Raw genomic sequence first — 18,134 nt, forward strand, 5'->3', positions numbered from 1 at the left:
TAAGGTGGGAACTAGAACCCATATTTTTCAATGTTTTTCAGTAATAAAAAATTGGAATTTAAAGCTTAAAAAAATATATGAATTATTGAAATTTTTTTTTCAAAAAATAGTAGAATTAAACTTCAACAAATTTTATACATTTAATCATTTTACATCATCTTCAAATTCAAAATACAAATGACACTTTTATGGCGACAAAATTTAACAATTATTGTTGTGTTAGCCTTTTGCTTTGTAAAAGTGTGACATAGGTTTGTACTTTTACCGTTGGGTAAAAACACAATGTTGTGTCACACTTTTATAAAGGAACCGACCAATACAACTAAAATTGTTTAACTTAGATTGCATAAAAGTGGCATTTCTAAACTAAATTTTGAAATGATAAAAACTAATCAAATGTAGAAATGTGAACTAAATTTATGTCTGTTAGTTTTTTAAAAAATTAAGAAAAAACATTGGTAGACATCCACAGACCATCTTCAACCAATTTTCATTTGTTCTTCAAATCAACTTCTTTATACTAGTGTTGCCCTAATTTTTAAACATCTAAAATTTAAACTTTTGAATTGTTGAATTTTTTGTGTTGATCTAGATGCAAAAAAAAAAAAAATCTCAAAAATCACAAACCATCAAGATAAACCATCTTTTGAGTATGTTCTTAGTATCATGTTTACTAATAGGAAAGTTTTGTGTAAACCCACTTCACCATTTGTGAGATTTTACCACTTCAATTTTTGCTACCCTCTATCTAGAAAATGTCAAAATGTTGTTCTTGGGTCTTTGTCATGCAAAAATATTTGAGTACTGTTCATTTTATCCCTATTTGCTATTGGTTAAAATTTCCAGATTAGACGCTTATCAATCAAAAGTTATGATTGTTTGAAAAGTTAAACTTTTCCAACTCACCTATGCCCCACGGTCCAAAGTTCTAACATGAATGATGCACAACACAATGGCATGCAGTGATTGTATCATATTCACAAAATTGACTATTGAAAAGGCCTTAGAAACTTATGAAGCAAATGTGTATAGTTTGTGTGAACGCATTAGCCAACATGTATATTGTTTGGCAAAATATCTTAAGGTAAATTTTAATGCATGGGTTGTCATAATTGCAAGATATACACAATATCATTTTATTGTAAAAGGCTTTATATATTATGATTGTTCACAAATCATCAAGAGAAACCATCTTTTGAGTATGTTCTTAGTACCATGTTTACTAATGGAAAAGTTTTGTGTAAACCCACTTAACCGTTTGTGAGATTTTAACACTTCAATTTTGCTACCCTCTATCTAAAGTGTTGAAATAACTACTATGCTCTAATTTAGTTATAAATTCAAAAAAAAAAATTTATAAGGAAAATTCTATAAATATAAGAGATATATTATTCTAATGAGGGATTTTTATAGAGAGTAAACTCAACAAAATTTTGTAGAGAAATTATCTGAGAACTTTTGATGTTCATACCTTTGTACTTAAGGGTTTTTTAACTTGTATAAATTTAAAAGAATAACAAAAATTAAATTGAGTTCATATGTCTTTAATGTATTTGTGAGTTATGCTTACTAATTTCTCATATGTTGAACTAGTAATCTCTTTATTTATTGGTGGAATCTATTGGTTTTTATTTCAATGATCTATGTAATCGATTTGATGAAATACATCATTTTTTGGTATCTTGACTTGCATGTACTAGTACAACCTATCTCTTCATATGTTGAGGTTTATTGTATCTCTTTCATTATAATTACATGACTAAACCTATTTCATGATAACCCATTTTGTAATTGCTATCATTTATGGAATCCTACCTGGTATTCATATGTCTTCCAATAGGGGTTTTGTTATTTAACCTCTTTTAGTTTAATATTTTCTCCTTTATTTAATTTTAGGTTTGAAGTACACCAAAATCCTAAAACCCCCTATCATGCGAGGGATTTGCCCCTCTTAAACGTAGAGGAATATTATTGTTTCACTAGATGAGAGAATCTTCTCGAAAAGGGTTTTTTTTGGGGGGTTAATGACCAATTTAGTAGTCAAAAGGTGATGCCAAATGAAAACTGTCAAATTTAGCTATGTTGGCCTTCAAAATATTATAACGAGAAAAATATACATCAATTTTCTTATTTTTTATTTTTAACACTACATATACATGTTCTCTATTTGGGAAAAAAAATCATAACAAAATATGTCCGGTTTCATTTTTTTAAGTGATGCCGACTAGAACCCCCAATTTTCAGTATTTTTCAGTAATGAAAAACCTATCTTTGAATTTATAAAATAAATATCAATTATTTTCCTTTTTTTTTTTAAATAACAGACATAAATTTAATTCAGATTTCTACTTTTGATAAGTTTACATCATTTCAAAGTCCAGTTTAGAAATGTCACTTTTATGCAGTCGAAGTTAAATAGTTTTAGTTGTGTTGGCCAGTTCCTTTATAAAAGTGTGAAACAACATTATGCTTTTACCCAAGGTAGACATCCATGGACCATCTTCAACCAATATTCATTTGTTCTTCAAATCAACTTCTTTATACTAGTGTTGCCCTAATTTTTAAACATCTAAAATTTAAACTTTTGAATTGTTGAATTTTTTGTGTTGATCTAGATGCAAAAACAATTAAATTTCAAAAATAAAAAAGTATCAAGAGAAACCATCTTGTGAGTATGTTCTTAGTACCATTTTTACTAATGGAAAAGTTTTTTGTAAACCCACTTCACCGTTTGTGAGATTATAACACTTCATTTTTTGCTACCCTCTATCTAGAAAATGTCAAAATATTGTTCTTGGGTCTTTGTCATGCAAAAATATTTTTGGGTACTGTTCATTTTATCCCTATTCGCTATTGGTTAAAATTCCCATAACAGACTCTTATCATTCAAAAGTTATGATTGTTTGAAAAGTTAAACTTTTCCAACTCACCTATGCCCCATGGCTTGGATTGATCCCCTACCACTAATGTTAATGAAGATATTAACCCTTCCCCCTTTGCTAATACTAAGCCCTCGAGTGTTATTATGATCCTCACCAAGATTGTGAAGGAATTCGCGATGATGTACAAAGACATGAAGGTTTATTGAAGTGACTTTTTGGGTAGATGAATGTGGTGATAAGGAAAATTAATAGGTTGGAGGGGGTTGCAAAGGTAGAAGCTAGGGATAATACTTGGCTTGAGGTTATTGATGATGATAAAATTTGGAGGTCAGATAATTAATTTGTTGGTCTTACGGAGAAGTGGGACAAAGTGAACGAAAGGATTGAGTACATGGATGCCAAGCTAAAGATGACTGGGACTAAAATGGAGCTAAAGAAATTAAGTGCTCCTAGAACGCCCTTAAAATGAAAATTGAGGAGGCCAATTTGGCCTGTAGGAATGCAGCCAACATGCATAAAGCCTCTTTATAAGATATCTAAACCATACGAGCCAATTTGAAAAGGTAAAGGGAGAAGAAATGAAAATGGACTAAGGCCCTAATTGTGAGTTCAAGCCTCATGGAGTCCTTGGTTACAAAAGCCACCCCTAATTCTTCCTTGGTGTCTTTCATCTCTAGAATTGGGTCTTCCAAATAGGTGTCATTCTTTGATAAAGTATTAAGTATATGGTAGGATTGGTAGCATAAAAACTCCCCCATGTAGTTGGCCATCTGTTTGTGTCTTTCCTGGGTGGTTGTGCTGGTTTTCTATTACATGTGTTTCATTTTTACTAGTTTTCTAGTTTCTATGCTAGCATTCTAGTAGCCTTGTCATGTTTTTGGTTTGTGTTAGTGGGTTTTTTTTAGGCTATTTGTGCATCCCTCATGCGGCCCAGGTGTCACTCTGTGGACATGTAATGATATGGGCCTATACCGCTTTTATTAATCAAAACTTATTTACCTAGTTTTCCACTTGTAATGACAACTAATCTTATAATTTAGGAGAATGTAGGCGCTTTTCTAATGTAAGAAACTCAAAAATCACCTTATTTATTGTCTTATCTTAGTGAAATAACAAAGAAAATAAAATAGCCCATGCATAAATTAACAATTATTTAATATTTATATATAAATTTTAATTTTAAAAAATTATTATTCATGGTTTCTATAAAAAAGTAGTTTTGAAAATGTAGCAAAGGTTATACTTATATCTTGATTTTTAAATCTATATTAAAACTAAAATCAAACATTATATTAGCAACACTTTAGGCAAAACATATGCGAAACTATTAAAAAAATTGTATGAAAAATGTAGTAAATATGATACTTAAATTTCCCTTTTTAAGTCTATATATAACATTTAACTTTTTTCCTTTCTTAATATTATAATTTGTATGAATATTTTAAAAATTAAATTAAACATTATATAACAATATTTTAACTAAAAACATAAGTGAAACTATAAAAAATAAAGTATATAATGAAGTTATTTAATGAATTTAATATTTAATTTTTAGGCCACACAAAATTCAAAATTATCTAAATAATCAATAAAAATAATAAAAACAAATTTCATGTACTAATCAACTTTAATTTTTAGCTTTATGTATATGAAGAATTTATATACATGTGTAAAACCCATTTATCTTTATCAAAAACAATTTATATGCATGTAAATAAAAATCTAATTTTCGTCCATTTTGATTAGTCATATTTTTGAAATCTCAACATTTTGTGGGGCCATAATAAGACTATTCCTAATGACACATATACTAACTTATTTCTCGCCTTTGGATTTTTCAATTGAAATAACAAAGAAAATAAAAAATTCCATATACTCAAAGGAACAATTATTTAATCCTTATATATAAATTTTATTTTTAAAAACATATTATCCATTATTTTATAAAAAATATTTTTAAAAATGTAGTAAACATTATACTTAAATCATCCTTTATAAATCTATATTAAAAATAAAATTAAACATTATAGTAAGAATAGTTTGATAAAAAAAAAAGTGAAATTATAAAAAAAAAGTAGGATTAAAAATGTAGTAAATATTATACTGATATGTTATATATATATATATAATATTTGGCATTTTTCTGTTCTTAATATTATTATTTGTTTAAACATTTTAAAAATAAAGTTAAACATTATATTAATATTATTTTTCGATTCTATTCTATCTGGTTTCTTCTTCAGACAATAGTCTAGAAAAACATGCCGAGAATCTGAATAATCCGGTACTCCATGAAGGGCTTATTGTGCTCATTATGGAGTATGCCAAAGCCCATGAAGTTGTTCCCTCTCTCTCTGAGAAAGGCCAAATCCTTAATACTGATGTTCAAGATGTCTCTGATATGGATATGGAGATGGAGGATAGTGGGAGCGCCAAACCTTTTGTTAGCCCTGATTACAAGTAGGTAGAAGAGGGTGAGATGTTAGTCACTCCTGGAACCCATAGTAGTAAGAACCCCCCCAGATGGGTTGCAAGTAAATATAAATCGACCAGCAAGATGGTTTCTCAAATTGAGCCTTATTCCAAAAAGAAGAAGTTGGTTGCTAAAGACTATGGTCCGGAGAGCTTGGACTAGGAAATCAAATTGGACATTCCTCTTCATGTCCTGAAGGAGAAGTAGGGGACTCTACCTAAAGATGTGGATAGTGGCTTACAGAAGGAAAGTACTCTTACGGATCTAGTGATGGAAGCGACTAGAAGCCAGGAGAACTATTGGAAGTGGGTGGGGAAGGAGATTGATACACTCAAAGAGGGGACTAAGGAGATAATTGATATCTTCACTAATTCGCCTGAGCCTAACAAAATGGAGAATCTTGTGATCATGACCCAAAAGCTTTCCCATGATGTGGAGGTTATAAAATGTAATCATGAGAAAACAATTGAGAAGCTTGAGTAGTCTATGGAGGAGATCAAGAATAACCTTAAGAATCTAGTAAACATAAGAAAGGAGGCCATGATAAATAGTATGGAGGGGCTAGAAAAGAACAATGCCATGGTGGCAGAGTATAGATCCAATCCTATTGACAGTGATTATCCCGGTAATAGTAACAGAAAGAAAGAATTGGGCAGTGAAGACTCTGCTGTGGCAATAAAACTACGGGCAATAAGGGTACCTCTAGGTTCATTATGGAAGACTTGGAGGAAATCAACAAGGTTATCATCCAGAAGAACAAGAAGCTGGTGCACTTTCTTAATTGAGTGTTTGTTTGTGCTATGTTTTGTTGCATGTTGTTTCTTTTTTCTTTTGAGCTCGGTTTAGGGTGTTCCCTTGTTTTGTTGTTGGTTTATGTTTGGTTGGCTAATGGCCAGTTTATATAAAACTCTTGGTTTTGTGTCCATGTACAACCCCTTTATCTTTATCAAAAACAATATTTAAATAAGCCAATCAAAATATAGGTGAAACTATAAATATCAAAGTATATAATGAAGTTATTTGATGAATTTAATGTTCATGTACCATTATATAATATTTGACTTTTTTATTTTCTTAATATTATTATTTGTATAAATATATTATGCCACACAAAATTCAAAAATATCCAAATAATCAAATTAAAAATAATAAAAATAAAGTTCATGTTTCAAACAATGTTTATAAAATTTATTTTTTCTTTGTATTGAAACTTGGCATTGACTTTTAAAAATTAGGAATTTCAATTTACTAAACAAAAGTAAAATATAACTTTATAGATTATATAACAAAGACATATATGAAATGCATATAGGTATCGATTCTCTTGTCAAAAGAGAGAAACACTCCTTTTGTTATATGCCCACTATTTTTCGCTTCTGCCCACGCAATAGGGACATAACAACTAATAAAGAAAATATAAAGAGTAAAATGGTAGCGAGGGGTATGATGTAGTGTCATGGTCTTAACAAAATTTTACCTTATATCTTAAATTTTACAATTATTTATATGTAAAAATATTAATATTAATTATAAACATAATATTTTGAAAATAAACACTAAATTATGACCTCATCAAAATTTTAAGTTTTACATAGATGTATAAATACAAAATAATTTTTTTTTTGTTTTCAATAAATTTTAAAATATTGATAATAAGTTTAAAATTTTAATATAAATACTTATATGGAATGAGAAATCAAAATAAAAAACTTTTATTACATAAAAATTATATAGAGTAAAATTTAAAGTAAAATAAACAGTTTTTGCTAAATAAACTAGTTCCTATTGATATCTAAAGACATTTTTTTAGAGAGATGTTTTTAAGATATCTATTTTATTCTAGTATATAAACTGATGTTTAAAAAAATGTTGACAGACCATCAAATTCTATAGACAACTATATACAAGTATAACACATTAGATTATACCATGTAATAAATTTAAAATTTATAATATTATAATTAAAAATAAAAAATAAAAAATTATAAAATTATACATACAAATATAACAAATCAAAATATATGATCTAATAAATTTTAAATTTATCAAATATTATGTAAAATTCATGTCAATGGGCTCTTGGTCTAGTGTTGAAGTTGAAAGGTTCTTAGTGAGCCCATGAGGAATCAAATCTTCTTGAGTCCAACATTCTCGACATAAAAAAAAACAAATATAACAAATCAAATTATATGTTGTAATAAATTTTTAAATTATAAAATATTATGTGAAATTGAAAAGTGATCCATTTCAATAAACTCTCGATCTTGTGCTGAAATTGAAAGGTTCTTAATGAACCCACATGAAATCAAATCTTGTTATGTGGAAAATGCTCACATAAAAAAAAAAAAACCATTCGTATGTCCTAAAAATGCAGCATCACATATAAATAAATCAATTAATTAGTATCTGCAAGAAAAGACAAATATACAATTGTGCTACAAAGACATATAGCCATCCTTTGGTAAAGGCGAGAATACTGTCCCTTTCGTTTTAGGCCCACTTATTTTGGCTCGCTTCCGTATACAAGTACGGATACCAGACTAGTCAAATTAAAACTTTCAAGGTATACGGTAAACTCAATATTTTAACGAGGAGCTAATATTAAGGTGAAAAATGTCGCGAAATCTTAGGGAACGATTATATAAGGATTTAAACCTATATTAGAAATCATTCTTAAGGGACACATTCAAATAATACATCTTTTATTATCCTACTAAGGAATGGAATAAATGCAATCAAGGCTCTGGCTATGCAGCGGATAAAATTAGTTTCTTGATAATGTATAAAAATGTTCTGGTAATGCATAAAAGAATGGTTTTGTCAGCTGCATAGACACAACTACTCCCTATCAATGACGTGGAAATCTTTATTGATACTAGACAAAATTGAATGATAGAAAATTAGAAGTTAGGAAGGTGACAAGCATGTTAGACAAAGGACTGAGGATTCTGCAAAAGTGATCTGGCCATTCTCTCCATACTCTCCATTTTCACGCTCTATAAAATGATGACCCATCTTAAGCTTCAGAGCCAAACACGTTGTAGAAAAGGGTTCCAAGCCACTCGCCATTACAAAACTGAAAGTAAGTGTTATTCACATATCTGTTTATTTCTAATATATCTGTTGTATATTCTAGAAAATTATGGATATGTTATGGATTTTCTTGAAGAAATGTTATTTTTTATAAGATAACATAGTCAATTCTCTTTATTCAGAGACCGAGAATGGCTGCCACTGTGTACCCTCCCAGTATGTGGAATGACGATGCAATTAACTCTCTTACAGAGATTCACATGGTACGTAGTGATCTTTGTTATTCATGAGTATGAGAATGCATGCAAAGTGGACTAGGTAACTATTTTAGATTTGATAGGTTCCTTATAAGTAGGAAAAATAGAATATTGTGCGACTGTGACGAACATTTACATTTAGATTTGATAGGTTCCTAAGAAGCTTTTTTGTTAGTGTTATATGATTGTGATAAGCAGGACGTATTTTAGGTAGCGTATCAAAAATATGTTCTTCCATTGAGTGGAAAGTATGAAGTGTTTTTGCAGGGTATGAAAGTATTTTTTAATTCGATTGTATAACTTTTAGTTAGATTCATAGTTATTATGTTTATTAAATATGTTCTAATAAATTATGTTTATTATTTCAGCCTTTGGAACACCACAAACACATTGAAGCACTGATAGAAGATATTAGAAATATGTTCCAGTCTATGGAGGATGGAAAACTAAACCCATCTGCATATGACACTGCATGGATAGCCAGAATAGCATCCATTGACAACCCTTCCCAACCTCAGTTTCCACAAACGCTGAACTGGGTTGTCTGCAATCAGTTGAGTGATGGATCTTGGGGAGGAGAACCATTTTACTTATCACATGATAGACTTCTTATTACTCTTTCATGTGTCATTGCACTTAGAATATGGAAGCTGGGAGAGACGCAAGTGCAAAAGGGTGAGATACATGATACATTTCTCAAATGTTTTTTGATAAAATATTAGATTATGTCCTAATTAGCAATTTCTTAGACACAATTAGTAATTTTTAAAATTTTTTTTTGGTTCAAATCTAATTTTGAATTGACAATGTTTTTTTTGGTGCTCATTTGCAGGAATTGATTTTGTTAACTATCAAACCTCGCTCTCTTTAGATGAAAGAGGGTATGGCAATCAGCCAAGTGGATTTGTGATTCTCTTTTCTTCTTTGTTGAAGGAAGCTAATGCTCTAAATCTGGGTATTTCCAATGAATTACCATTCATTCAAAGAATTCTTGCAATAAGGGAAGCTCAGCTTAAAGAGTAAGTGAAGTAAACCTAGGAGCTTTGAAAATTGTATTTTTTACATCTAAAGTTTGAAATCTAATTATTACTTTTCCTTGTAAAATCAGGAATGATATGGGTATTTTATATAACCTACCGACATCTCTTTTCCTTTCGTTGGAGGGATTACAAGAGGTTATAGATTGGAGAAAAGTATTGAAGTTCTATCCAAAGGATGGATATATGTTAGGCTCCCTAGCATCCACTGCCTGTCTTTATATGCACACAGGAGACAAAATATTTCTGGAATTCATTAACTCTGTTGTCACAATTTGTGGAGACCACGGTAAGATCTTTTATATATCTTTTAATCTGTTTCTGTTAAAAACATGGATTGGAGGAGAAATTCAAATATGAACTTTTTGATATTATCTTCTCATTGACTTTATAAAACAATACATAATGAATTCTCTTAGATTGGTGCAGCATTTATCATGGGTAAGTGGCTAGAGATAAGGTTGAGTGATAAAAAAGATAAGGTAAGGCGAAGGTTAAATGCATGATTGACAGATGTCATTACTTGCTCAGCTAGAGACAGTGGAGAGTCCCTGTTGTCTGTCCGTGCAGAAACTAAATAATTTGTTTACTACATCTAACAGCTTCAATATTGTTTCTGATATTGGCAACAAAAATAGCGAAAGTAAGATAATCACTATATCATGTAATCTTATCTCACGTGTTTATTTGTTATGTGATTGATGACAGTGCCTTGTGTTTATCCTTCTGATCTCCACGAGCGCCTTCTTGCCGTTGACACTGTTGAACGTCTTGGAATTGGTCGCTATTTCAAAGAGGAAATCAAACATGCATTGGATTATGTATACAGGTCACTCCTTTCAATCATTTCCTAGTTTTATTTATAAGGAAACTTCAGGAAAAAAATATTACACATGCATGTTAATCTTATTAGAATTCAAAGTAAAATAATATGTTTCACCAGTCTTAACAATTATATTTCTAGTATAGATTTTGGTCTAATGGAGGCATCGGAAGGGGAAGAAACGATACCATTGTAAATGTAAATGATACGGCTATGGGCTTTAGGATCCTGAGATTGCATGGCTATGATGTATCTGCAGGTAAAGATGGTAATTATTGGTTTACTATACTGCAATTTGATATATAAAACCTTTCTTACCTCCTACGGAGAAATAGTTTTGGATTTAACTTCAATATTGTTTAAATCTTTTATTTCCAAGGTTTAACATCACTAGCAACATTTGGGTAATCTTACAGAAGTACTATATTTAAGCATCCAATCAAGATAAGTGTAACTGCTAAGCTCGAATGCCTTCAATTTATTTTCACCACATGCAATAAACATTTAGTAGCTGTCAATGTGTCTTGCAGAGGTTCTGAAAATTTTTGAAAATGAGAAAAGAGAGTTCTTTAGTTTTGCTGACAAAACACACAGAGGGGTTGAAGATATGTTGAGTCTTTATAAATGCTCCGAAATAGGTTTTCCTGGAGAAACGGTAATGAAAGAAGCAAAAACCTTCACGGCAACTTACCTGCGAAATCTTCGTGAAACGAATAATTCTTTTGCTCTTGCAAGAGATGTCAGTGGGTCTTTCGCTGTAAGTTTAATTGTAAAAATGGCCAACAATTAACTGCACATATATTTGTTACAATTTGCTTCATACATTAAAAACCTATATTTGCTTCATACAAGCTGTAAGTTTACTTGTAGGTGGACTACGAGTTGAAATATGGATTCCATCGGAGTTTGCCCAGACTAGAGGCAAGATTTTATATAGAAGGCTCGTGGCTTTCAAATAAAACTTGGCTAGCGAAGACCTTCTATAGGTAAGATTCTATTACTTAGCCTTCTATTTAAGAATATTTTAAGTTTAAATATATTAATTTTTCACTGTTTATAATATAAATTCATTTGATGATTTTTGGATTTTGTGGGTAATCAATATTTTATCGTTTTTTTTAGATCATGCTGCATGATCTATTATCAGGATGAGTTACTTAGAAAATGATCTGCAATTATGATGATCATTATTTCTTTACAAATTCAGAAGCATAGAATAGATGTTTGTATGGATTGTGGAAATCTATCAGCAGTTAACTCATCTTTATAATAGATTATGGAATATGGTCTGCAACATTGATTAAAATTTGATTATTCTATCAAATTTAAAAATCACCACGTTAATATTTAAGTTTTTCATTTAACTCATACATTTAAAACATTTCATACAATACTTGAACTGAACATTGAAGTGACAATACTAGCTGAATGCACTTAAATTCTTTACAATTTTTTAAAATTTTTTTTTCTATATTGGTTTTGCTATTGATATAGTTATGGAAAACAATTTCATTATCATATACAGGTTGCCTTATATGAACAATGAAAAGTATATTGAGCTGGCTAAATTGGACTTCAATGCAGTACAGTCCATACACCAAAAAGAGCTTCAACAAGTCCATAAGTATTGTTTTCTTATTTTGATAAAATAATTGTTTTATTACAAATAATTTAACAGTTTAATTAGTAGTTTTAAGTTGATAGGATCAACTTTAATACAGGTGGTGGATAGATTCTGGCTTTAGGAAGTTGAAATTTACTCGGGAGAGGCATATAGAGATATATTTCGTGGTGGCAGCTGGCATGTTTGAACCTGATTATGGCGATTGTAGAATTGCAACTACAAAAGTTGGTTGTCTTATTGTTATTCTTGATGATCTATATGATAAATATAGCTCTTTTGAAGAGATTATGTTATTCAATGAAGTATTTGAGAGGTATATTTTGAAAAGGGTTTTGTGATAGTAGTATGGAACTAATTTGAAGGTCCAAATTAATTGGCTAGTACTATCACATTTGTTTGTATTGTATTGTTTAATTATATTTCAAATTTAAAAGTTATATGCTTTAAAATTAAATATGGTAAAATATAATATTTAACCTGAAAAATTAGGTATCTAAATAGTAGAGGTTTGAATTTAGTATTTGGATTGTCTAATAAAATTTTCATTATATTATATTTTAAAAAGGCAATTGTATCTAAACTTTTATTTAATTTTTACTATTATAAAATAATTTTTGGAAAAAAAGAGAGTTATGGTTGAGCTTTGAATAAAGTATCATTATTATGTTTTTTTGATCTTGTAGGTGGGATTTATATATGTTAGATCATATGTCAGAGCATATAAAAATTTTCTTCCTTGGATTATACAATACAATCAATGAGTTAGCTGAGAAAGCATGTAAGGTGCAAGGAAATGAAATGCTTGAATACTTCAAAAAAATGGTAAGTATTCTATAAAATTTGAAAATACTTATCTAAATTTCATCAAAGCAAAATTTCTAAGGTGGCAGTTATATGATCAGTGGAAGGTTCAACTTGAATCTTTTACAAAAGAAGCAGAGTGGTCTAAGCATAAGCATGTTCCTAGATGGGATGAGTACATAACTATATCCAAAGTTTCAATAGGTTTTGGTACAAGTATTCTCACTTCCATCCATTTAATGGGAGAAGTTATTACTGATAGTATTCTATGCCAAATTGATGAGAGATCAAAAGCTCACTATCTTGTGTGCTTATCTACAAGGCTAGTTAATGATACCAAAACATTCAAGGTAATGCAATATTATCATATGCTATACAAGTAAATGTTATTTATTCTTTTATATTCAATAATGTGTTTAATGCTATTATTACCATGGATAGAGTTTATCCAGTGCTAGTATTGATAAATTATATTTTAATGAATGGTAACATAAGGCCGAAAGAGAATATGGCGAGTTGGCTTCTGCGATAGAATGTTATATGAAGGACAATCCTAGAGCCTTGGAAGAAGTAGCTTTAGACCATGTCTATGATGTCATTGAAGATGGACTTACTGAATTGAACCAAGAATTGTTCAAATATGTTGAATTGCCAAGTTGCTTTCAAAATTTACTTCTCAATTAAGCAAGATTGTCACAACTTATCTACATGAAAACAGATGCATTTAATAGATCTATTCAAGATAAGAAAGATATGGTGGAAAAATGCCTTTTCCAAAGGGTCAAATGAGAAGTCTCATGTTGGTAATGACTACACATGTAATAGAAAAATGTACTAGTGTGTTGTCAACAATTTGTGGAATTGAACATGTGCTACAAGTAGAAGTCTTACATGCTTCAAGATTAGAATGTTAGATATCAAATAAATTTTTCTTCACCATGAGATTTAATTATATGGCCATTACAATTTTATTTACTTCACAAAAGCTTTATAATGTAATAATCATTCTATAAATAAATTATAATTTTCATGTGGAGGATATTTTATATTTTTTCTACCAAATATATCTTCTTATAATTATCTTTTAATTTTATCAAATTACATATGTTTTTTAACAACAATCAATTATTATGTAAATTGTTTTCTATATTACTAATTATATAGTGTGTAACATATTAACATTATTATGAGGTGGTGAAATTAGGACTTAAATTAGTTTAATAAAGCTACTAATTTCATGAGGCCATCTCACATTAAGGAGATTGAATTTGATTGATCCAACCCTAAAATGACTAAATAAAAATAAAATCAATCCACCTCATTTGCATTTAAATTGAATTTGATTTAGGTTTGAATTGCAATGATAGATCTAGGACAAACAACGAGAATTTGACATAAAATAATAATAACAATAACTTTCTAAAGTCATTCAAAGTTGAATCTAAGGATGGGAAGAAAATTTAAACCTGGGATAGAAAATTCAAGTTGATTTGTCAGGACAAGGAGGTGTGGAGAAAACTACTCCTTTGAATGTCAGACGCAAACAGATTGAATCTTTTCAGATCAGAAAGGTACAAAATATCTCACGTCAGAATCTCATCACAAATTCCTAGGTTCAAGAGGTATGTAGCAACCTAGTACTTAGATAAAAAATGTTATGCAACACTCATATAGATTTGTGCATCGATAGAAAAATTGTCTTTCTCCTAATTTGACACAACTCACTTAGATGAAGGCAAGATGCCCTTGTAGATGACTATATGTTGTGACATGGTTGATTTTCACTCTTCTTTTGTAATGAACCCCCTCAGATGTATCATATAAATTTGAGGGAGAGGTAATCCTAAGATTAGCAATATTTGTAAGTTGGTTTTCCTATTTCTTTACCTTTTCCTTTTGGTCCATAAAGAAATGACAATTGCAAGTAAACTTTTTCAATTTTACTTTGGTCAATATATCCTTATCCTTCTTCAAGTGATATACACTAGTTAACTACAGAATTAGAGACTCAAGAGATGCTATCTGATCTCATTTAAGCTCTTTGTAGAAACTAGTCACTTGTGTTAAATTTGATATAGCATAATGGCTTGATCTACACACATCTTAAAATATTTCAAGTTGTCCCGCTATTCATTGTGTGCAAATCTACATCCATAAGAGAATAATCTAATCTCTTATCATTTAGATTTTTCTTAGTTTCTCTCTCTTAGTTTACCTCAAAATTGGACATATGATCCTTGAATGAATCAGTTAGCAGATTCAATTGTTGTATACTATGTAGTGATGCACTAATGATTACTTCCAAAAGGCCTTCATGAAAGGCCTTTATTTCTTTATTAACCATCTCTCTATTCTACATATGGGTTTAAAATATGTCCTTCAATGTTAAGTGGTGAAGAACATCTCCAAGATGTAACTTATGGAATAGAGAAATGTTTGCCAGATCTACTTCATCTTGCTAAATTAGAACTTGAAGTACCTATGTAGCGATCATTGATTGAAGCTATGATTGTAAGATCAACATGTCCTTAAATGAATCACCATATGTAAATGATGATCACTAATGAATCTCATCACTACTTTCACCCTGTTTCTCATCTTTCTCCTTTTTTGCATATGCATTCAGATACTTTTTCAAAATTTTCTCCACATTCTCTTTATTAATACTTACAATGTTCATTGGAGAAGGAGGAACTTATTTATGTGTGTTTCATTTAATGTTTTTTGGAGAACTCTCTTCTTTCTTCACTTCTCTTTTTTTAGTTGTATCTTGTTGATCATTTTACAAAGGTGGATTATTGTCCATTTCTTATTGTTCTTCATGTTGTTGTAGAAGATGTGTATTGTGTAGTTATTATTTTTCAACACAAATAGATTTGATTGTTACACTTCTCCACTCTTCAGAGGAGAAATTTTCTCACCAATTAGAATGTCACCTAAGATGTTCACTACCATCTCCTCAATTTTCTTAATCAACCTCTTGATTTTTTCTCTGTCTAAGCTCCCATAGTAATGTTGATTCTTTCCATGGTCCTTAGTTTAGTAGCTATCACCTATGATGCTTTTACTCTCTCCTCATGTGTCAAAGATCCATTGATCTTCTCTAAGGCTTGTTATCTTTTATTTGCCTCTTCCAAGACTACTTCATGTCTCTTTATACTTAGAGTATTGGCAAGGCTCTTTGGTAGCTCATGACCTGTATCTCATTGGGACCCATATTAAAATTCCTTGTGTATATGATAATAACATTTTCAAATGTTTTCATCTCAACATCAGATACATTTTCATACTATTTTTCTATTTTCTTCAAAGCACCATGTTGTACAATTACATTTGCAATAGTCGGTAAACAATTGTGGATTTCTTCTCCTTTCCTTCACTTTTGTCTTTTGCACTTGATTCTTCCTTTGTTTCCCTTGATCTTTTCACCCTTTTTTTGAAATTAATTTTTTCTTTTTTCTCTTTTTCATCTTCCTCATCATCGTCATCATTAAAAAGCTTCATTTTCTCTCTTTTCTCTTTCTTTTTCTACGTAGGATTTATTTTGTCAACTAGTTTTTCTTTAATAAGAGGTCTAAATGATGTCATCATTATGTTTGAAGGTGGTGATATGTTCAAAGAAATTGTAGGAGTAGCAACTATAGACCTACTAGGTTTTCTTGTAGATTTTCCTAAACTTCATTCCATATAAGGAATATTCTACAAAGCCTTTCCAGAGGCATCTTATATTCTTGGAATGTGGAGATTCTTATAGAATATTTTCATTCATTTGGCATGCCCTACAAAATTTTCTTCTTGATTATTTTCTCTATCAATTCAGAAAATATCTCGAACCTTTCCTCATTCGGACTCTTTGGCATCTTCAATAAAAAATAAATATTACTTTGGACATCTTCTATGGACACTTCATATAGGAGATGCATTTAACCAACAAGTAATCCTCTTGATAACCTTAATTAAAAAATGATTTTTATCGAACAAAAATCTAACTTCATTCTTATATCTTCTCACCAAATCATCAAGAATTCTTTCTCTTGCTTGCAACTTCATTTGCAAATTCTTAAAGAAAGCACGATATGAGGAAATTTAGAATGTAGTGTCCAATTCATCTTGTTTTCTCTAGGTCCCAACTTATTACAAGAGAAACAATTACCATTGAAAATTTGAGAGTACTTGTTTTGAGCTGTTTAATTAGGGACTAATCTCTTGAGATTGTTCTTCATGTTTTAGAATTGATTGAAACTATTCTGGTACTATTCTAACTTCTTTAATTTATCCCATACTCTCTTTTTCTTTATTAATCTTATAATTGGTGCAACAACACCTGAGGTTTCTTAGTGAGCTTTCAATTTTTGGTCTGACTGATCCTCATTGTGTTAATGTTTGAATAAAGGCCTATTGAAGAGTTAAAGAGTGCGCTTTGAGTTTATTTTGTAGCTTGATTTTTCATTAAACTTAGCTTATTTACTCTCTTTTGGGCCTAGGTGCCTTTGTAAGCTTTAAATGACATCACATAGAAAATTTTGTAAAATTCCTTGTAAGGCCTCATTAGGCTTTTAAAGATGTTTATTTGATGTTAGGAAATCATCATAGGGGGTCAAGCGTGTGAATATTTGCAATATTTGTGAGAATGCATTGGAGAGTAAAAGTTGTCATGGTGACTTGACAACATTTTGGAAAAATGTTCAAATCGGTAGTTAGAGGTCCGATTGGTGGTTGGATTTTATTGATTAGGCATATATAAGGCCACTAAAAACATTTTAAAGAAGTTGTAATCTCTAAGATTGAATTTTTCAATAGCAAATTAAAGCAATTTCCTAGTTTTTATTAAAATTTGTCAAATTGTTTATTGCAGTCTGTACCAAATGGATTAGTTTATGTACTATACCTTCATGGATTCACTAATCAATTAAAAAGTATTTTTGTCCTTTCATTATGTGGTTTTAGTAGGTGTACTTGAAATCTTTCTTGTTTTCACTATTCGCGGTCTAAGCAAAGGGGTTAAGGCCCTAAAAATGGCTCCATCTTGAATTCCCATTGTAGTTTCTTAACAACCCTTGGGATTAAAGTAATGGAGTTTTTGTATAGTGTAAATACTCAATTTTGTGTCGAGGAAGTTGATTTTGATTATTGTAAAATCATGCCTTAGGCAAGCTCTACTATAGCCTGGCTAGGGAAAATGACTGCTCTTTTCCTTATTTCTT

At 30.1% G+C, this 18,134-nt stretch overlaps 1 protein-coding gene across 2 annotated transcripts; it reads left to right on the plus strand.

The window, feature by feature from the left end:
* Window positions 1–8,282: 8,282 nt before the first annotated feature.
* Window positions 8,283–13,938, plus strand: LOC131041472 (bifunctional levopimaradiene synthase, chloroplastic). Of its 2 annotated transcripts, XM_057974580.2 has the most exons (14): window positions 8,283–8,437; window positions 8,571–8,651; window positions 9,014–9,320; window positions 9,478–9,664; window positions 9,754–9,971; window positions 10,391–10,511; window positions 10,652–10,764; window positions 11,036–11,262; window positions 11,376–11,491; window positions 12,031–12,129; window positions 12,227–12,442; window positions 12,813–12,951; window positions 13,032–13,280; window positions 13,426–13,936. In XM_057974580.2, the coding sequence occupies exons 2-14, from the start codon at window positions 8,580–8,582 to the stop codon at window positions 13,612–13,614; spliced, it is 2,253 nt and encodes a 750-aa protein (XP_057830563.2). In that variant the 5' UTR covers window positions 8,283–8,437; window positions 8,571–8,579; the 3' UTR covers window positions 13,615–13,936. The 2 variants fall into 2 exon arrangements, with proteins under 2 accessions (XP_057830563.2, XP_057830564.1); XM_057974581.1 differs by lacking the exons at window positions 12,031–12,129; window positions 12,227–12,442 and having other exon boundaries at window positions 13,426–13,938.
* The last annotated feature ends 4,196 nt before the right edge of the window (window positions 13,939–18,134 follow it).

This window comes from Cryptomeria japonica, chromosome 7 (assembly GCF_030272615.1).
Source record: "Cryptomeria japonica chromosome 7, Sugi_1.0, whole genome shotgun sequence".
Lineage (NCBI taxonomy): Eukaryota > Viridiplantae > Streptophyta > Pinopsida > Cupressales > Cupressaceae > Cryptomeria > Cryptomeria japonica.

Excerpts from the sequence above, each read along its gene's own strand:
- LOC131041472 (XM_057974580.2), top strand. The coding sequence starts at position 8,580 with ATGGCTGCCACTGTGTACCCTCCCAGTATGTGGAATGACGATGCAATT. Across the intron at positions 12,443-12,812 it reads TTCAATGAAGTATTTGAGAG|GTGGGATTTATATATGTTAG; the intron begins GTATATTTTGAA and ends TTGATCTTGTAG. Across the intron at positions 12,952-13,031 it reads TTGAATACTTCAAAAAAATG|TGGAAGGTTCAACTTGAATC; the intron begins GTAAGTATTCTA and ends TTATATGATCAG.